Source organism: Rana temporaria, chromosome 8 (genome assembly GCF_905171775.1).
Source record: "Rana temporaria chromosome 8, aRanTem1.1, whole genome shotgun sequence".
Lineage (NCBI taxonomy): Eukaryota > Metazoa > Chordata > Amphibia > Anura > Ranidae > Rana > Rana temporaria.
In genome coordinates, this window is record NC_053496.1 from 62944984 (window position 1) to 62966648 (window position 21665).

The following is a 21665-nucleotide window of genomic DNA, read 5'->3' on the forward strand; positions in this document are numbered from 1 at the left end:
ACTTTGCCGCAATGCACACTGGGATATGTACACGGACGGCGCATGCGCCGTTCGTAAAAAACGTCAATCACGTCTGGTCACAGTTAATCTACATAAAATACGCCCCCCACATCCTCATTTGAATTAGACGCGCTTACGCTGGCCTATTCACGCTACGCCGCCGTAACTTAGCAGGCAAGTACTTTGTGAATACAGTACTTGCCTAGCTAACTTACGGCGGCATAGTGTAAATACGATACGCTACGCCGCCGCAAAGATGCCGAATCTAGGCCATAGTATTAAGTATCAGTTCCGCGGAATGAAGGTTTTCATGCTGTTATTCACCCTTCATACAGTATGTCCTCTTCTTGTGTCTGTATGCGGGTATGAATGAACATATTTGCCAGAACACCAATGATTACATGCCTGACGTAGGGGTCCTGCACTCTTCCATTGATCACTTTGAATAAAACCTTTGGATGCGATTTGGAGATCCTTGGTGTGCCCGCAAAATGTATTCATTGTCAAGTTTTCAGTCTCCAGCTGGTTGTTGCTGCAGCACCCGCTATCCTTAAGCCCATTCCAGGATTATATGCAATTAAAGTGGTTTTACACCCTTTATAACCACCTTTACCTACAGGTAAGCCTAGATTAAAACTTACCTGTAGGTGCTGGAAATATCTCCTAAACCTCCACGGTTTAGGAGATATTTACAATTGAGCCTTGCGCTGATGTCTACGGCACAGCGCACTTTAGAAACGGCGATCGTGCCGTTTCTAAAGGGGTCATGCCTTGACTGGCGGATCCCGCGTGCATACGTAGGAGTGACATCACACGACTCTGGCCAGTCACAGAGTCCGAGTTCGTGGCCCTGTAAGGAAGAGGGGTGAAGATGGACGCTCGATGTCAGTGGGGACATCGGTGACATCGCAGGGTTCGGTTTCAGGTAAGTGACACATAATGGGCTACCATGCGATGCATAGTAGCCATTATTCTTTAACTTTGCAGGGAAATAAAGACGAAGTAAAACCCATCAGGGTTTACCTTCTTTTTAAAGGACTACTCTGTCTTTTTCTGCCATCACTTTTCTATGTTTCTATGTATCAGGAACATATGCAATGGAAATTTTCCTTCATTTTCTGTCCAAAGACACAACAGAAAGTAAGTGGAGATCCCCCTTAGACATCTGTCACCACTGAAAGATTTGTCCTCGCCACTCATTTTGTTGACATCTGTATATTTTTGGATCTCCCATCAAAATAATTCAAGAGAGAGAATTGCAAATAAGATAAACTAATGATGATTATTGTAAGTACCTTGATTGTGAGCATGATGTGAGTTAACCCCTTTAGCACTTCGACTGCCTTGCTATGGCTTATATCTTCAAAGTTGATTCCATTGGCTGAAAGAACTTGATCACCAACTTTAATGCCCCTTTCTTCTGCTAATCCACCCGGGTCAACCCTGCAAAAAAGCCAGAATCAATACTATTTCACTGTACACACCTTATTATGGACTGCAATTGCTTCCTAATATATCCCACTGAAAAAAATATATTTCCCCTTACTTCCTGTCCTGCTGGCTACAGTTGCGCAAGACAGGAAGTGATGAAAAATCTGAATATGAGCCATAAACAGATAAAAATGTAAAAAATCTAATTTATTCATCAATTTAGGCCAATATGAATTCAGCTACATATTTTTGGTAAAGTAAATCCCAATAAGCGTATATTTATTGGTTTTGTGCAAACTTTATATCGTCTACAAACTATGGGATATTTTTTATGGCATTTAAAAAAAAAAATGTTTACTAGTAATGGCGGTGATCAGCAATTTTTGGCAGGACTGCGACATTGCGGAGGACAAATCGGACACATAACTGATATTTTTTTACACTCTTTTGGGGAACAGTGACATTATTACAGTGATCAGTGCTAAAAATATGCACTGTTACTATACTAATGACACTGGCAGGGAAGGAGTTAACACCAGGGGCGATCAAAAGGGTTAAGTGTATGCCTAGGGTGTGTTTGCCAACTGTGTGGGGGTTGCTGTGACTGGGTTGCTTAGCAGGAACGCAAGATCTTCATCTACTTCCCTGTCAGAACGGTGATCTGACTTGTTTACAATGATCGTGGGTGGCTGGCAGACATTGGGTCTGCCGGACCCACTGATTGGACACAGGTGATGCCAATCGGCGAGCGCACGCCCACAGTGTATATTACATGAAATGACGTACAGGTATGTAAATTCACTCAATAGAGCCTACCTGCTGCAGTACATCTGCGGTAGGCGGCCAGCAAGTGGTTAATTATGGCTGATCATGGTTAACTAGGCACCCCTTTAAATAAAAACCTTCCCCTACTAGCAATGTTTAATGACACTTTCAAACATCTCTTCTAGCATAGTAGGCTTTGTTAACTGCTCTCACCTGCAGGGCACTAAACGGAGAGACCTAGGGATTGTGAGATATATAATTTCTTCACAGGAAGTGTCAGTTCTTAGACTACAGACAGAAGTCATGCATTAACTGGTGAAGTTCCATGTGGCATGCTTCATGTTTTAAACAGAATTTTCTGACAAAGGAATTTGAATATCTACCGTACTATAGGCTGTGCATACAGGCCAACAAATGGCACAATAGAACTACATGATCCATGCTATGCAGGTGAAAACACAAGGTGCAGGTAGGAAGGTTTATAATGCCTTTTACCGAACATATTAAACATCACTACACAGGAGATTTTCAACTTTTTTGGAAATGTTCAAAGAAGAAATTAAAAAACTGACATCAAAGCCTGCACACATGCTGTTCGGGGTATATTACTGGCCATCACTCAGTTGGTACTGTTGGTGGGCCCCTGGTGCCCAGTGATGGTGGTTAGTAGCAAAAATAACCAATACAAAACACCTACTTGGAAACAAAGATTCCCAGTCCATATTCCTTCCCTCCTCGGATGTTAAATCCCCAACAAGTGTCATCCGATGATGTATAGAGGTGAATGATCCTTCTCATTCCATCTTCGGAGCTGCTGTCTGATGGTGTTGAGCTTCCTTTCTCTACTACTAGTCTCTTACGAAGCACATCAACCCTGGAGTAAAGCATGGGGAAAATGTTACAAGACATATTGCCATCTAACAGACTGCAGTGGAGATTTACAAACAGTAACTTGCTAGCTACAGGTGGCTTTCATCATCTTATAATGTTGTTCATGACAGCCTTAAATGGTATAAAAGAAGCTTATTTATTATTATCACTATAATAATTATTATTACTACTATAATTATTATTATAATTTTACTAAACTAAATACAATTTTTATTTTAATTAGAGATTAGAAAAAGGGCAGTCTCCCTTGTCAGAATATAATAGGTCAGTGGGGGAGATTGCAGCACGATTGTGTAAAGCCTCATACACACGATCGGACTCCCATCAGACAAACCGTGGATTTTTGTCCGAAGGGCGTTGTCCGTGAACTTGTTCTGCACACACACACACAGCAGAAATTTTTCAGCCAACATACACCAAACCACGTGTTTTTTCAGCTCTTTACCGCCACCCTTTGGGCAACTTCTGCTATTGTTGTCTGATGTTTAGCATTGGTTCGGAGCATGCGTGTTTGTACTTTGGATTTTAGTCCGACAGACTTGTGTAAACACGATCGAAAAATCAGACGGAACACATTTGTTGTCAAACAATTTGAGAGCATGCACAACCTACATTTGTTGTCGGAAATTCCAAAAATTGTCCGATGGAGCATACAGACGGTCGGATTATCCGACAAAACACGTCTGTCGGACAATTGTTGTCAGAAAATCCAATCGTGTGTAGGGGCCTTTAGGATGGCAAACTGTAACGCACTTGGTAATTTAAAAAAAGTGTATAGTTTGCACCTCGCATTACTGTATCCAAAATGAAAAAAAGGTTTTGCCTTTAGTCACACTTTAATAGCATAAATCTGTGGTCTCCAAACCTTCTAAACAAAGGGCCAGTTTACTGTCCTTCAGACTTTAGGCAATAGGCAATAGTTGGTGGGAAAAATAACGCCCCATCATTTGTTTCAGTGGGCATAAGTGTGCCCATCTTCAGTGTCATTGGCCTAAATTGTGCCCCATTGTTAAGCTGGGTTGCACAAACCCCCCATACAAAGTGACTGCCGTCAGTGTTATTGGGAGGAATTGTGCCCCATTGCTGGTGTCTTTGGGAAGAATTGTACCCCATTGTTGGTATCAGTGGATGAGTGCCCCAAGGGCCAGATAAAAACAAGCAAAGGACCACATCTGGCCCCGGGCCGCGGTTTGGAGACCACTGGCATAAATCATTACAAAGTAAGTTGCAAATTAGGGTTATAACTCTGTTAGTATACCCAACATTTTTAAAAAGGTTTGCTTTTAGATCTACTTTAAGATTTGGACACCTGGGGGAGATTTAAGCACTTAAAAAAGAAAATGGAAAACTCCCCATAGTGACAATAAAATGTAAAATAAATAAAACAGACAAGGGTTAACCAGTCCCTTCTCAATCCCCAAAACATGGCTGTACAAAGCCTGATAGGTGCCCTAACTTGTCCCCATTGTTTAGAATTTTTTTAGCATCGCTTCCTGGAGATATTCTTAGGCCTCGTACACACGGCCGAGTTTCTCGGCAAAAACCAGCAAGAAGCTTGCTGGTTTTTTTTTTTGCCGAGGAAACCGGTCGTGTGTACACTTTTCAACAAGGAAACCGCCGAGGATCTCGTCGGGCCAAAAAGAAAGCATGTCTTCTTTTTCCTCGACGGCAATGGGAAAATTTGGCTCGCCGAGATCCTCGGCGGCTTCACAAGGAACTCGACGAGCAAACCGATGTGTTTCGCCCGTTGAGTTCCTCGGACGTTTGTACGAGGCTTCAGCCTTTCTTGCTTCGCCTTACGCACATTAAAAATAACGAAATAAATGAAACCATGACTTTTAGAGTCTCCCAGAATAAAACCAGCCTTGCAATTTAGGTACCGTATATAGAATACCATCTCAATAGCTGAAGCACATATAGACCTTTTTGTACTTCTCTCTTTTAGTATTATATGTATTTTGTTTTATGTTGTTTTTGAAGGAAATAGAACTTTATAACAACCCACCTAATATTGAGTAGGTCCCCATTTTGCCACTAAAATAGTCCTGACCCATCGCAGCATGGGCACCACTAGACCTCTGAAGGTATGCTGTGGAATTTGGCACCAAGCCATCAGTAGCAGATCCTTTAAGGCCTGTAAGTTGCAATGTGGGGCCAACATTGATCAGACTTGTGTTTCTAGCACATCCCACAGATGTTTAAATGGATTGAAATCTGGGGAATTTGCAGACCAAGTCAACACCTCAAACTCATTATTGTGTTCCTCAAACCATCCTTGAGCCATTTTTGCAATGTGGCAGGGTGCATTACCCTGCTGAAAGAGGCCACGGCCATCATAGAACACCATGAAGGGATGTAGATGGTCAGCAGCATTGTGTAAGTAGGTGGTATGTGTCAGTTAATATCCACATGAAGCACAGGACCCAAGATTTCCCATAGAGCATTGTGCTGCCTCTGCAGGCTTGCCTTCTTCTTACAGTGCATGTTGGTGCCATCTCTTCCCCATATAAGCAATGCACGCACACCCAGCCATTTACATGGAGTAAAAGAAAATATGCTCATGTGCTCATTATTGTAACTTTTGTCTGTAGACACGGGTCAGCATGGGCACCCTGATTGGTCTAAGACTACGCAGCCCCTTACACAAGAACCTGGTGAGGAGGTTCGATAGGAGCCGTGAAAAAATGTGTGCTGGGTTTAACTTAAAGGGGTGTTCCAGGCTTTTTTTTATGTTTATTAAAAGTCAGCAGCTACAGAAAGTGTAGCTGCTGGCTTTTAATAAACATACACTTAAACATCAGGGAGCGCTGTGCCGTTCCGAACGAAGCTCCCAGCGGCACGTCACTGGACCGAGGTTCCTCGGTCCAGCGACGTGCAGCTGAGAGCTTCGTTCCGGTCCCCCCCTTCACTGTCGGTGCCTCCACTGCAACTGTGGGCACCCGGCCGTGACAGCTTTCGGCATCACGGCCAGGCACCCACTGCGCATGTGCGAACGGCGCAGCGTTCCCTGATTGGACAGGCGATCGCCTGGGACCTGTCACGTGTCCCAGGTGATCGCCTACAGGGAGGGGCCACTAAAAGGCGATATGACGTATCGTCTTAGTGGTCCCTGGGCGGAAGGAGGAAGTTGGACAGGAAGTCCCACTCCTCCTGAAGCCCCCACTCCCCCCCCCCAAGAAAATTACATGCCAAATGTGGCATGTAAGGGGGCGAGGAGTGGATTAAGCAGAAGTTCCACTTTTGGGTGGAACTCCGCTTTAATGCCAGTCCACCACCATAAGCAATATTAAAATAAACAACATACGCTGTAATACTAGTACCATCAGCCCCTCTTACTACAGGGTTTATCTTGTGTAGGCTTTTCATATATTTTACCTGACTCTGAATGTTTGTAACTTAAAGGGAAATTATGAGCTTTTGGTATTGTTCTCTGTGCCCACTTCTCTGGAGCGGATGTACTATGCATGTGGTTTAACATTTTTGTATTGAAAAAGTTTAATAAAATGATTCATAAAACAAAATAAATAAACACGTGGATATTTTTTTAAATTAACGAATGAGTCTGATGGATGAATTAATCACTTCACACATTCTATGTGCCAGTGAGTACCAGTCAATGTGTCAATGCATGGAACACAGCTGAACCAAACAAAGGTGGACTAATGCAAAGTAACCAATTACTAGCCAGAAATTCTATACAATAGACATAGTTACAAAATATATTCTTAGTATATGAAATATTAACCAAAACATTCCTAATGTTTTGCAAATGTGGCTGCTTTTAGCATTTAGAACTCTAATGCCGTGTACACACGATCATTTTTCGGCACGTAAAAAACAAAGTTTCTAAAAAATGTAATTTAAAATGATCGTGTGTGGGCTTCGCATAATTTTTTGGGTTCTGAAAAATGACAAAAAAAATAATCCGAACATGCTGCATTTTTTAACTACGTTTTAAACGATGTCGGCTAAAACGACGTGGGCTAAAACAACGTTAAAAACTTGCACATGCTCAGAAGCACATTATGAGACGGGAGCGCTCGTTCTGGTAAAACTACCGTTCGTAATGGAGTAAGCACATTCATCACGCTGTAACAGACAGAAAAGCGCGAATCGTCTTTAAAAATCAGCTAAAGGGTGACGTCATCCGAATGGAACTTCCCCTTTATAGTGCCGTCGTACGTTTTGTATGTCACCGCACTTTGCTAGAGCATTTTTTTTAAAGGACCGTGTGTGGGCAATGTTGTTTTAATGATGACGTTGGAAAAAACGTTGTTTTTTCTACATGCTAAAAAAATAAGTTTTTTACATGCCGAAAAATGATCGTGTGTACGCGGCATTAGACTGGGTTCACACTTAAAACAGATGCAGCTGCCAGCAGGGAATTGGTGCGTCCCTTTTTTCTGTTTCAGGGACAAATCAGGCCCAAATGTTTGCCTGAATTTGAACCCGTTTTCAGCGGACATGTCCGCCCCGGAGATTTCTGTCTGATGGTTGTACACACCATCAGACAGAAATCCGCGCGTACACGATACACGGTGACGTGGCCGCGCCGTCGCCACGACGATTACGCAGCGACGTGCGTGGCCCTGGAAGGTCAATGCTTCCACGCATGCGTCAAAGTGATTCGACGCATGCGAGGGATGGCGGCCGATCGGACATGTACGGTGAGTCTGTACAGACGACCGAACATGTCCGACGGACAGGCTTCCAGCGGACATGTTTCTTAGCATGCTAAGAAACATTTGTCCGCTGGAAAACGGTCGGCTGGACAAATGTCCGCTGGAAACCTGTCCGGTCGGCCGTACACACGACCGAACATGTCTGCTGAAACTGGTCCGCGGACCAGTTTCAGCAGACATGTTCGGTCGTGTGTACAGGGCCTTAGGCAAAGATGTACAAGACCCATGTGTAATCTGTTCCACAGCCGCCCTGGAGATTGTGTGAACCGGCTCCATTGTAACCCCGTCAAAATCTCCTTTCATGCAAGCTGGATGCAGGGAAACCCATCCAATTTGCATAGGTGTATAGGATAAAAGTCCTAGAAAAATTTAAATAAAAAAGAAGTAGCACAAGTATTTGTGCTGCCCTCAGTAATATATGTTGGTATGTGAGCTTTTCCTATTCCAAAAGTGAATTGATTGAGGCTTGCCATTGGTCAAATGTGGATGGTATGTGGGACAACCATTTTTGGGCAATTTGTTTCCAGGCCATAAAAATCATTCTGGTTATAAATGGTTGAGCTTGTTCTGGGACTATTGCCGCGTACACACGATCATTTTTTGGGTTATAAAAAATTATGTTTTTTTTAATGCCATTAAAAACGATCGTGTGTGGGCTTCAGAGCATTTTTCGGGTTTAGTTTTTTCGCTTGTTCAGGTAAAACTACCGTTGGTAATGGAGTAAGCACATTCATCATGCTGTAACAGACAGAGAAGCGGGAATCGTCTTTTACTAACACGAAATCAGCTAAAGCAGCCCAAAGGGTGGTGTCACCTGAATGGAACTTCCCCTTTATAGTGCCATCGTACGTGTTGTACGTCACCGCGCTTTGCTAGAGAATTTTTTTTTCACGACCGCGTGTAGGCAAGGTCGTTTTAATGATCGGGTTAAAAAAACGTTTTTTCAAGACCCTGAAAACGTAATTTTTTACGCGGCATTAGTTTTCAGGCAGTATGCCTCAGGCCTCGTACACACGACCGAGTTTCTCGGCAAAAAACAGCAAGAAACATGCTGGGAGATATTTTTTTGCCGAGGAAACCGGTCATGTGTACATTTTCGTAGAGGAAACTGTCGAGAAACTCAACGAGCCAAAAAGAGAGCATGTTCTCTATTTCCTTGACGGGAATGGAGAAAATTGGCTTGTCGAGTTCCTCGACAGCCTAACAAGGAACTCGACAAGGAAAACGATGTGTTTCGCCCGTCGAGTTTCTCGGTCGTGTGTACGAGGCTTAAGATTGGGATAAATTGTTAGGGAGATGCAGAACATAATACCTTGAAATAAATATTCCCAGTTTCTAAAAAGTTTTGGGCAACTCCACATTATGAAAAAGGGTTCCTGTGTCCCTGTCACATCTTGTCCATTTAGGAGAAAGTCCTAAATGTCCCCATTTTAAATCTCTTCATCTCAGTACGGTAAACTCTATGAACAATAGTTTTTTTTGAGACACAGAGATAAGGATGTTGAAGGGAAGACCTCCAAATTATCTGTCCATTAATCCACTGAGTGTCAATGGCTGGTTACACATGGATCACAATTTGGCTGGTTCAGCACTGGCTGAATGTTGATCTGTGTGGTATATCGACTTCTGTTGAACAGGTCTGTTGGAAAACTTTCAGTATCTGCTGTCAGAATACGATAGAACAATAGGGAGGATTACACCATCCACCTTGCTGGTGTGGCTGGGGGAATCCGTTAGTTTGTTTTCATTCAGCCAATTAGCTGAGAATGAGTGTAGAAGAAAGGGGTCATTTGGGCTTGTAGTGCATGCCACATCGGTAAATACAGAAATAAGGGTTGTCTAGGCAGGGAGTATTTAGAAAGACTTGATATTGGTTCCCTGAAAGGCTTGGGTTCTGAGATTTCCATGATTTATGGAGACACACCAATGTGTTAGTAAATTGTGTATGTGTTTCAGTTTTATTTTTGACATTCTATAGTTGATATCAAACACATGCTTAGATAAAATAGGTTCCTCTTATTTTTCTGACAATTTATAGCTTTGGTGCCATTAATGTAAATCTGTGACTTGTCATGCATAACCTGATTCCATTTTGTCAAATAATAATTGTGTATAAGGGGAAGATCCAGGTGACGCAGCAAAGTGTATATGAGCTGCATGTCATCCGGTCAGAGTTCACACAGACACGAGCTCTTGTGGTGAAACCCAATCTTGTGATCCTCTAATGAACCTGACACGCTCTCTTTGGTCCATAGAGGTGATACATTGTGATTTTTGGTTACCTAGAAGAGCTGACAATAGCAGGGAGAATGTGAATGAAGAGGGCAGCTCTGCTTACCATGTGGTCTTTTCTCTGGAGAACTTAATCCCTGGCACTTTTCCCATCCGTCTCACCATCATACGTAGACGGTTGTTCCCAGTGAGTACTTTGACTGCACTTCCCATAGTTATACTCTCTAAACTGATACCGTTCACCTCGGCGATCTTATCTCCGACACACAGACCTGCTAGATCTGCAAAGAGATCAGATGGATGTTACAGCCTGGAAGCAGCATCACATACAAAATCATTATGTATTACTCTGGATTGGAAATAAATAAATGTAATATACGACACAATGCATTTGCTACTGTACTATCATACAAGGATTCCCTGAGGTTTTCAGCAACCATTTCGAGTCAGAAAGAGCCCTCGTCTATCTGATACCCCTCTGTCAGATACCTTAGCCCAGGGGTGCCCAACCAGTGCCCTGCGGAGCCCTCTGATGTGTCCCGCGACCTCCTGCTCTAGGATGGAATAAAATAGAATACTGTTATTATTGGTCAGTTTATTACTAAAATCACAGTGTATATATGGGCATATCTATTCTGCAGTGGTTACTGGGCTGCTTTCAAACTAATCCGCAGATGCAGAGCAATGCAACTGCGGGTTACCTGCACGGAGCCATACACTTCGTTTTATTACCTGCAATTTTTTGAGCTTTCTGAAAGTGCACCACACCTGCAGAATATAATAGAATTCTATTGCAAAGTGCAACAGTGTGAAAGTAGCCAGAGGTGAATGGACCCTGCATTCACCTCTAAGGAGTGGCAGATGTAAACCGACTTGTGTCCTACCTCCAATCTGATCCGGCTGTGTCCGTGTCTGCTCTGCATATGCAGAGCAGACATGGACCTGCCATCCGCCCGCTCCGCTGATTGTGGCCCGCGAACAGTTACCAATTCGCTTAAGTGGACCTCGCACTTCTAAAGGTTGGGCACCCCTGCCTTAGCCTAAAACCCCGTACACACGGTCGGAAATTTCCGGCAGAAAAAGTTCGAGGAGCTTTTCAATTGGATATTCCGTCCGTGTGTATGCCCCATCGGACTTAGATACAGAGAAGGTTCTCTATTTTTCCCGTTGGAAATATCCACAGACATCTCCCCCACTGTAATATCCACAGACATCTCCTCACAGTAATATGGTCCACAGACATCTCCCCACAGTAATATGGTCCACATCTCCCCCACTGTAAAATCCACAGACATCTCCCCACTGTAATCCACAGACATCTCCCCCACTGTAATATCACAGACATCTCCCCACTGTAATTCACAGACATCTCCCCACAGTAATATGATCCACATCTCCCCCACTGTATAGGAAGAATAGTGCTTGCTCAGTCTTACCAGAAATGCCGGTCGAACACGAGCAGTTGAGGCCGGGTGATGACGTCAGCGCGCCGCTCTAGGTTTACCTAGGCCGCCTGCCGGGTGGGCCAAGATGGCCGCCGCTCCGGGAGCTAGGCCCAAGCCGCTGCATTTCCTATGGCCGAGGCAGCAGCGGTGCTCCGCGGATCACATGGTGTGCCTATCGGCATATGGTACCCCTTTCGGATCACAGATCATTTACGATCCGTTGCACCACCAGTACCGATCAAAAGAATTTTGATTGATCAAAAAAATTAATGATTAATCGAGGAATTAATCTTTAATTTCCACAGCCCTAAAATAATACATTACAAAACAATTCAACGCATCACATCACTTCCAAATTTGCATTCTGTCTTAATTTTCAATATGAGATTAGCATGCAAAAAAAAAAAAACACGGACTATTATTCATCCATTAATCTTGTCGTGTGTACCAGGCTTAAGTCCTGCAAGGACATTGACCTTTAACCATTGTGTGGTAATTTTTGTTGTGTGCTTTGGGTCATTGTCAGGTTGGAAGGTAAACCTTCTTCACATTTCTAGATTGTAAGCTCTAACGAGCAGGGCCCCCTGATTCCTCCTGTATTGTATTGTAATTGTACTGTTCCCCAATGTTGTAAAAAGCGCTGCGCAAACTATTGGCGCTATATAAATCCTGTATAATAATAATAATAATAACTGATAACTTTCTAGCAGAGGGCAGCAGATTTTCCTCAAGAATTTGATGGTATTTTGTCACATGCATTTTTCAAGTGCTCCAGTCCCTTCTGTAGAGAAACATCCCCATAACAGGATATTACCACCTCCATGCTTTAATGTAGGAATGGAAGAAGAGTGGGCAAATATTGCAAAGTCTAGTTAGTAGAGACATATCCCAACAGACTAAAGGCTGTAATTACAGCAAAATGTGGTCCAGCAAAATACTAACACAAGGGGGTGATCCTTTTTCCAACTCAGTGATTCTGTTTTGGAATCTTTTTTTATTTTTTCTGACATGTTGGTTATATATTTCACTTGGATGCTATAAGCTGCACTTGTAAATATAGCTGGATAAAACAAACACTGTATCTGTCTTCATTTCAGGCTGCAAAGCAACAAAATGTGATTATTTTAAAGGGGGTGATTCTTTTCTATACCCACTGGATAAAGGTGGTCAACAATGTACAGAAGTAGGAACAATGTAACAATAATAACAATCTGTACAGTCTAGGATATGTTAGGTCCCCATTTTAAAGTCAACAGTATGAAATTAAAGAGATGCATACGAAACTGGAAACCAAGGTCATGGTAGTCTTCCAGATATAGCTGAGGGGCATAGGTATGGATTTCAGTTCTTTCAACCATGGAGGCTCAAGATCACATGAGGGCATTACCTAGGTTGGTCTGTATGCAGATGCAGCCTGCCTTGATGAAACTCGCACTCCTTCAGACTGACATACACCCATTAAAGCATTTTGATATTTGTATAACTCCTCAGAATGGCCAGCCCACTTCTTCTACCAGGTCTGAGAGCTTTTGAAATGGGTACTAAGACAGGGTGCTGTGATATTTTTACCCAGACCCAAAGACCCAGTGATATTTTTTTTTTATTTAAATGTTATTAGCATGAAGAGTGGGGGAATGAGGAACCATAGAAAGCAAAATATAAGCAGAGTAAACTTCATCTTTAAGTAACATAAAGCCTAGGTTCACATTGCAGCGATTTGAGAGATCAAATCTCATGACAAGTCGCAGCCTATTGGCGGCAATGGCACTGTTCCAATCGGTGCGACACCGATTTTGTGGCACCACACCAATTTGTAAAAGTAGTTCCTGCACTACTTTTGCCGATTTCAGGTGCGACTTCAATATACAATCGGTGTATGAAGTCACACAGATGTCTATCAAGTAGCACCTGAAATCGCGCTGACTGCTACTTTGAAATCGCGCTACTTCAAGTGAAGTAGCATCAATGTGAACCAGGGCTTAATCTGCTTTCATTTTGCCTTCCCTAGAGAATAATGACTGATTCACTTATATAAAATCAAAAATACGTTGTTTTTTAATTTGTGAGTTTTTTTGGATAATCTTTGCAAAGTAATTGTTCATCATGTTCACTAAGCTAAACGAACATTCCCTTGCAAAGTGAGACTTCACTCTACTCCTTTAACAAATTAACCCCATGGCCTCTTTTGTGCTGGCATAGCAGCTTGCATCTATCTTTATTAAATAAGCCTGTTTGTATTGTTCATGAGCTCACTGAACAGCAGGGAACCAAAGCCACATAGGACAAGCTGGGTGATCTTGCTTGGAGGATGCTGAAGGACTGTATTAACCAGTCTTTAGAAAGCAGCCTTTAGTTCCCATAGTGCAGGGGTGCCCAACCAGTGGCCCGGGGGCCACATGTGGCCCGCGACCTCCTGCACTGGGATGGAATAGAATACTGTTATTAAAGGTAAGTTTATTAATAAAATCACAGTGTATATACTGTATGTGTTCTGCACTGGGCTGCTTTCAAACTGATCCGCAGGTGCAGAGCAGTGCATCTGTGGGTTAACAGCACTGAGCTATAGACTTCTATTACCCATGAGTTTGGTGAGCTTTCTGAAAGTGCACCACACCTACAGGATATAATAGAAGTCTATGGCAAAGTGCAGCTAACCTCAAGAAAAGTCACAGGTGAACTGTGCTGCACCCGCGGTGCGGGTAAACAACAGTCCGATTACAAATGCCTACCTCCAATCCAATCCGCTAAAAAAAAAAAAATTGAGTGGGCTCTATGGAGTAGAGTGGGCTGCCATCCACCCGCTTTGCTTATTGTGGCCCGCGACCCGTTAGCAAGTCGCTTAAGTGACCCTCACTCTTCAAAAGGTTGGGCACCCCTGCCATAATGCATGTCTCTACTTCCTAGGTATCTCAAATGAAGGTAGCCCAAAAGAAAGGCACTTGGTAATTGGACTCTGTTTTCTAAAGGTTATTATCTTCTCTTTAAGACCCTCCAAGCATCACTAAAGAAAGCTAAAATTAAACAAAAGTAAACTGAACAAGCAATAGGCACATCAAAGAAAGCTTTAAACCATAACTGTATCCACCGTGAATGACTACCATACTTATGGAGACATCACCCATTACCATATTCAGTTTGTCTTACCTGCACTGCTTCCTTCTTCCACTTTACTGACAAAGATCCCAAGGCCATGCTCTGAACCCCCTCGGACGCTGAACCCCAATTTACCATCTGGAGTTTTGTCAACTGTGATGGCAAGGACTGAATCACTCTCATCACTGTTGGCTGAAAAGCAATAAAATATATTATTCCATGTAATACAAAAGCTGTCTTATTACCATGCATTCATTACACAAATAGAAATATAACAAGTCTGGCCAAAGGTGGGCAGATCTCTCATCAAGATGAGATCTCATCATCATGATAAGCACATCTTTGGACTATTATGACTTTTCTTGATTCTGTTGATGTTTGATCTCTGGTGCGCACACACTGAATACAGTTTTCTATATTCTGTGGCGAGAGAGGGGCTTAAATGTACCAAATTGAACTGGATTGGTTATGAACAACCCTTCTGCCAGATGACCATATACAACAGAGTTAATCCTACTGTGCTTCAAGGTAAAACTGGTTTACAACTAAAAAAACAGCAGGGATTGTCACTAATACAAAAGTTTATGGATGTGTATAACAGGTGAACCAATCAAACTGCTCAGCCGGTAGTATGTGCAGTTTACCTGACCCTGCAATGTTTTAAGGGGAGGTCATCTTGTTTTGTGGTCAGACATGTGAACTAGAGAGGCAAATCAGAGACATCAGTTTGCATCCACTGCCAAATCATTGAATTGCCATCTTAACACAGGGTGATACAAAGGGTGCAAAAAATGGTGTGGCTACAGGTTCCAGTGATGAAAATTGTGACAGAACACACTGTCACTGTGTGTTTTGGAGGGGGCTGTGGGCTGGCCTCCTAAGCACAGACTTTGGCCCAGAAGAGACTGAGAGACTTGGCACAAAATGGCATTGAGATAATGTAATGAAATGTAATGCTACCCCCCCCCCCCCATGTTGCTGTGTTTATTGTGTTGGGTCATGGCACGTAGACAAAGGTTTGGAGACACCTCTCAGCAGGGGATGTGTAAGGAGGGGCTGCCTGCTTATCATAATCCCTTTATGTGTTTCAACTGTAGTTGCTTGAATATACAAGTGTTGAGTTCCCATTGGTTCTTCCTTGTCCCCTACCCCCTCTATGACAAGGCTAAGGGGAGTGTCCCTAACTGTGTTTAAAGGTGTATGTTTTGTATTTAATAAACAGTTTATGCTCTGCATGTTTAACCCTCAACACCTGTGTGGCTTTTCTTGTGACTAAGGGGTTAAGGGCTGGTTATGGCGAGTCTGCAGGCTGCGGGTGCGTTAGGAGGACAGGAGACACAGGTCTGGCGGAGGTTCTCATACGGGGTATCTGAGATGTGTTACAGTGGTGGCAGCAGTGGGATGTCTCTTGCAGACCACCACCAGGATTCAAGATCCGGGCAGCCGCCGAGGAGCGATACGGGGAACAGTCAGCATGAGAGCGGAGTTCAGGAGGAGGCTGCAAGGCATGCGGAAGCAACATCGGGGACCAGCGACGGAGCACACCATGCTTGGCTGGGGGATGTGATCCGCCGGCAACTTTGGCAAGAGATGCCAAGCCACGATCAGGAGAAGATCCTTCCCTTTTTCACAGAGATGTATTGGACGCAGTACCGTGTGCGAGAGGTGTTTTCTTAGGACCGCAAGATGAGTGGAAGACGGAGCTCAGAAGATTGGTCCGGGAGGAGACGAGGCAGCTACAGAGCCCTCCGGTGGTTCGCGGCTCAACTGTGGCCAGGTACAGCAGATGGCAGCCCAACAAAAGGCATTGGCTATGGCGGTGTGGGGCTGCTCCATCCAAAAATTTACGGACCCAGACTTTGGGAGCGACGAGGAGTGGCGGCTGGAAGACATCCTGGACTTCTGAAATGAGGTGCTGAACCTCCCCGAAGAGGTGTGTGACCAGGAGGAATTGGAGTTCCTGGTTGAGCAGAAATGGGAGCTCGAGATTGCCTAAAAGCGGCTGTTTGATGGTGATCAGAAGCCTGGCATGGCTCCCGTTGCCTGGGACTGTCCGGGAGAAATAGCAGACAGTCACGAAGATGCAGAGCAAATGGGGCCAGGGGTGCCCCTATGTTTTCCCGTCCTAACCGCAATGGAAAAAGCGGCGATGTTACAGAATGCAGAATGCTGAAACGCACCAGAGGTTCCCCAGGCAGCGAGACAAGTTAATAGCATAAAGGTCTCAGAAGGGGGAGTTGAGACAGGCGCTGGAAGGCTGGTAAATGGTGATCAGCAGCAAGTCCAGAGTATCGCATCCGTTGCCCCAGCAGAAGCGATGGCTACAAGGCAGAGTGCTGCTGGCCTCTGCCCACCCTCAGAGTTGGATCTAGAGAGTTTGGGGTGGAGGAACTTGACTGGCCTGTACAGAGTCCTGACCGCAACCCGATAGAATCACCATTTACCAGCCTTCCAGCGCCTGTCTCAACTCCCCCTTCTGGGACCTTTACTATCTGAGAAGATAAAGAGCCTCATCCACAAATACCACAAAAGACTTCAAGCTGTCATTGACGTTAAAGGGGGCAATACACGGTATTAAAGTGGAGGTTCACCCGGAAATTAAAATTTTTAAGATTGTCTATCGCGTCACGATTTTCCGAAAGTAGCCGAACGTCGGTGCGCAGGCGCCGTATAGAGCCGCACCGACGTTCGGCTTCTTTCGGCAACTCGTGACGCGATAGATGCGACCGTCGGAAGCCTGTCGGAAGACTGTCAATCAAGAAGGAACGCCCATTCCCGAAGACCATACCCGGAAGCTGCGGAGAAGATTTCTCTCTAAAACGATAAGTACTGCTTTGTTTTTAAAAAAACTAGCCGATTCCCCTAGACAAAATGAGCATAAATCTAATCTTAAAAAAAAAATTTCGGGTGAACTCCCACTTTAAGAACTTTTGATCAGGGTCATTTGGGTAGTTTCTGTTGCCATTATGATTTAAAACGAGTAAACCACAGTTGATTGATAATAAATAGCTTCAGCCAAAAACTAACCATGAGCGAAAGTTTTTTGTGTTATTCATATTCTCTGAAAAATGGCCAAGAAATCATAAATTCTCCCAGGGTATGTAAACTTATGAGCACAACTGTATCTGTTCACCTCATGCGATAAATGATCTCTTATAACTTGGAGATCATTGGGATCTGGTAAGAGGCACATTTAATTATATTTGGAAAAACGGATTTAAAATATTCTTTCATTGGAAGTGGTTCACGTGATTTTATAGAAAGATTTGAACATTGAAATGAAAACACCAGGAAATTTTATATGTAAATTATATATATATATAATTTTTTTGATGAATCATTTTCTGATGAATTTGGTTTCATATTATGTTATTATGTTCATTTAACCACTTAATACCCGGACCATTATGCAGGTTAAAGGACCTTGCCCCTTTTTGCGATTCGGCACTGCATCGCTTTAACTGACAATTGCGCAGTCGTGCGACGTGGCTCCCAAACAAAATTGGATCCTTTTTTTCCCCACAAATAGAGCTTTATTTTGGTGGTATTTGATCACCTCTGCGGTTTTTATTTTTTGCGCTAAAAAAAAAAAAAAGAGAGAAAATTTTGAAAGAAATCCAATATTTTTTACTTTTTGCTATAATAAATATCCCCAAAAAAGATATTTAAAAAACGTTTTTTCCTCAGTTTAGGCCTATACGTATTCTTCTACCTATTTTTGGTAAAAAAAAATCGCAATAAGCGTTTATCGATTGGTTTGCGCAAAATTGATAGCGTTTACAAAATAGGGGATAGTTTTATGGCATTTTTATTAATATTTTTTTTTTTTACTAGTAATGGTGGCGATCAGCGATATTATGGCAGACACATCGGACACTTTTGACACATTTTTGGGACCATTGTCATTTTCACAGCGAAAAGTGCTATAAAAATGCACTAATTACTATGAAAATGACAATGGCAATGGCAATGACAATGGCAATGAAGGGGTTAACCGCTAAGGGGTTAAGTGTGCCCGAAGGGAGTGATTCTTACTGTAGGGGGGCATGGCTGTAGGTGTGATGTCGGTGATCGTCGTTCCCTATATCAGGGAACAGACGATCAGTGTCACTGCCACACAGAAGGACGGGGAAGGTGTGTTTACACACACCTCTCCCCGTTCTTCAGCTCCTGTGACCGATCAAGGGACACCGGCTGGGCTCTTAAAGGCAACGTACAGGTACGTGCCTGTGCCTAGCCGTGCCCTTCTGCCGACGTATATCGGCGTGAAGGGGTTCTTAAGTAGTTAATCACATGGTGGTAATTTTTGTGTTTGTTCACAATACTTCACTTTATTGATTCGCATATCTTTTTAATTTTGAGCGCTAGTAGTAAAAGTGCAGCAGTCTGACCTATATTTAGCGCAAGGTTTTTCTATACTATTTTTGCTTGTTTTGAATATCACCTTTACATGCCCAGCGATTTACGTAATTGATTTTGTATAATGTATAGTACCATTCTTCTACTAGGCTGCAGCTCTTTTACTGGAGAGCGTCATTGGTTGAACTAGATGGACTTGTATCTGCTTTTCCACCTGACTAACAATGCAACTATGTTTATACCACTTACTTTATCACATTTGTATCCGGTCTACCTTTCCTGTGTATGTTGCACCTTTAATAAAGCACAGTTTGGAATGAAACAAAAAAAAAGAAAAAGAAAAAAGAAAGCTGTGAGCGTCTCCCCGCAGGGATGTAGTCCCAAGGGAGGGGGCGGGCACGCTGACTAACCCCCAGCCAGAAAAGCTCGAATGATGGTGGCAAGCTTACCGAGGAGAAACAGGAAGCGAGAAAATCAGACAAAGAAAAAAAACATTAAGAAGGGAAATCGAAGGAAAAAGGTAAGTGAACCAACAATGCACTAGCTTAAAGGAACTTATTCAGGAAACAAAAAACAAACCTTTAGAACCCCTTTAACAAAGGTGAAGTCAAGAGTATATGAAAGAAACTGTAAGGTTTGTTAATTGACAGATCTACCTACTTTAATAGTCTAGACTAGAGAGATCTTTTACCTTGACATACCGAGAGAGAGGACAGCCTCTGTTGGGCAACACTGAAAGTACACTACATTGAGAAGGAAAGAATGCATATTATAAAGATTGCACAAAGGTATCCTTGGGAAGTTAAGCTGTTGGAAAAATGTAAAAATGTTAAAGCTTTACAAATACCCATTCCTGAGGCCTCGTACACACGACCGAGTTTCTCGGCAAAAACCAGCAAGAAACTTGCTGGGAGATATTTTTTTGCCGAGGAAACCGGTCGTGTGTACATTTTTGTCGAGGAAACTGTCGAGAAACTCGACGAGCCAAAAAGAAAGCATGTTCTCTATTTCCTTGACGGGAATGGAGAAAATTGGCTTGTCGAGTTTCGACGGCTTCACAAGGAACTCGACGAGCAAAACGATGTGTTACGCCCGTCGAGTTTCTCGGTCGTGTGTACAAGGCCTCAGTGTTTCCCTTTATGTGACTTGTGAAATGTCTAGGGATTTGATGCAGTAGTCAAATATACAGAGGTTATTCTCTAAAAATGATCCTACAATAGCTCACTACAAATAAAAGGATAAAAGGGGAGCTTACCTTCTAATGGTGAATTTATCAAGATGACCCTTCCCATCGGAGAAGTAGCTCTCAGCCCTTTGGGGTGTCCATTTCCGGGTCTGTTCAGCCTACGGAATAGATGTCGGGCCCTAAGTGAAGAGTCTCTCCTGGAGCTCCCAGGATATTCACCTTGGGTCATCTCATTGTCATCCACTTCAATAGCATGAGCCATGACGGCGGTATGTGGCAGCAAGTCATAGGGATCCTATAGCCTGATAAGTGATCTTGATTGAGAAATGAACATCAGTGCTGTTAAATGTGCAACCTCTTCATGTCATCTCCCACCAAAAGAGGTATATAAAGAGCATACTGAAGGAAAGCATGTCTTCAAAACATTTCCAGAAATTCAGGGGATTCCATTTTGCTTGATGGAACTCAAAAGTCAACTCTTCTTAAACTACGAAAAAAGGCAATATAACATTTTAGAATTTCAACACTCATGTATTCTTTTTTTTTTTTTTCATTTAATTTGCTTTAATTTATTGTTTTTAGCTTGTAGGTTTAAATTCAGTACAGCAGAAGTATACTTGGGCTTATGTATTTAAGTATTACAGGATTATTCCACAACATTGATGTTAAGTGGACTTTTCGCATGCACGTTTACAAGCTATTAATATTTATGAAGTACAGACATGAAAAGGAATCCTCTCCACCCAGCATTCAACAAACTACTGGTTCCAGCTATGGATTTGTGAATGTTAGCGAATGTTATTAATATATATCCTATTCTAATGCCACGTACCCACAATTGGTTCATCCGATGAAAACAGACCGATGGATTTTTTCATCAGATATCCGATGAAGCTGACTTTCATCAGTCTTGCCTACACACCATCAGTTAAAAATCCCTTGGTGTCAGAACGTGGTGACGTAAAAAAACACTACGACGTGCTGAGAAAAATTAAGTTCAATGCTTCCGAGCATGCGTCGACTTGATTCTGAGCATGCATGGATTTTTAACCGATGGACTTGCCCACAGACGATCGTTTTTTTCTATCGGTTTTTTAACCATCAGATAATTTTAAAACAGGTTCTAAGTTTTTTCACTGATGGGAAAAAAAAACGATGGGGCCCACACACGATCGGTTTGTCTGATGACAATGGTCCATCGGAACTTTTGAAATGTTTGGACTGATTATGTAATCATAATACTGCATCTTGTGTATCACACCAATCAACCAACACCGTATAGAAAACAATGCACTGTAATGATCGTCTCTGTATAAGTGGTCAGGGAATATAGCTTAGCATAGCGTAACCTATAGCAGTGCTCGTTTTTATAAGCCATGCATTCCTAGCCTACTGTCCCCAGGAATGCCATGTTCACAGCATTACACAAGGCTGAAAAAAGAAGAACAAAGAGTTCCTGTGGTTGCAGGAATGCAGTTGTTGGACATGCAGAAGAATCAGTTCAGGTGGTAGGTAGCGCCGGCATGGTCAGCAAACAGGCAAAAAATTGGTTCAAGCAGCACACCACACACTGCATCAAAT

The 21665-nt window shown here is 42.9% G+C and overlaps 1 protein-coding gene across 1 annotated transcript in view; it reads right to left on the reverse strand.

The window, feature by feature from the left end:
• PDZD7 (PDZ domain containing 7) overlaps nt 1–20567 on the reverse strand; it is a 90458-nt gene extending 69891 nt beyond the window's left edge. Inside the window, exons 1-5 of the mRNA XM_040361907.1 lie at nt 20154–20567; nt 14591–14731; nt 10108–10282; nt 2894–3070; nt 1296–1443 (exon numbers count right to left, since the gene is read on the reverse strand). Coding sequence (XP_040217841.1) covers nt 1296–1443; nt 2894–3070; nt 10108–10282; nt 14591–14731; nt 20154–20346 — 834 coding nt within the window. The 5' untranslated portion in view covers nt 20347–20567. The remainder of the gene's footprint in view (nt 1–1295; nt 1444–2893; nt 3071–10107; nt 10283–14590; nt 14732–20153) is intronic.
• Between the last annotated feature and the right edge of the window lie 1098 nt (nt 20568–21665).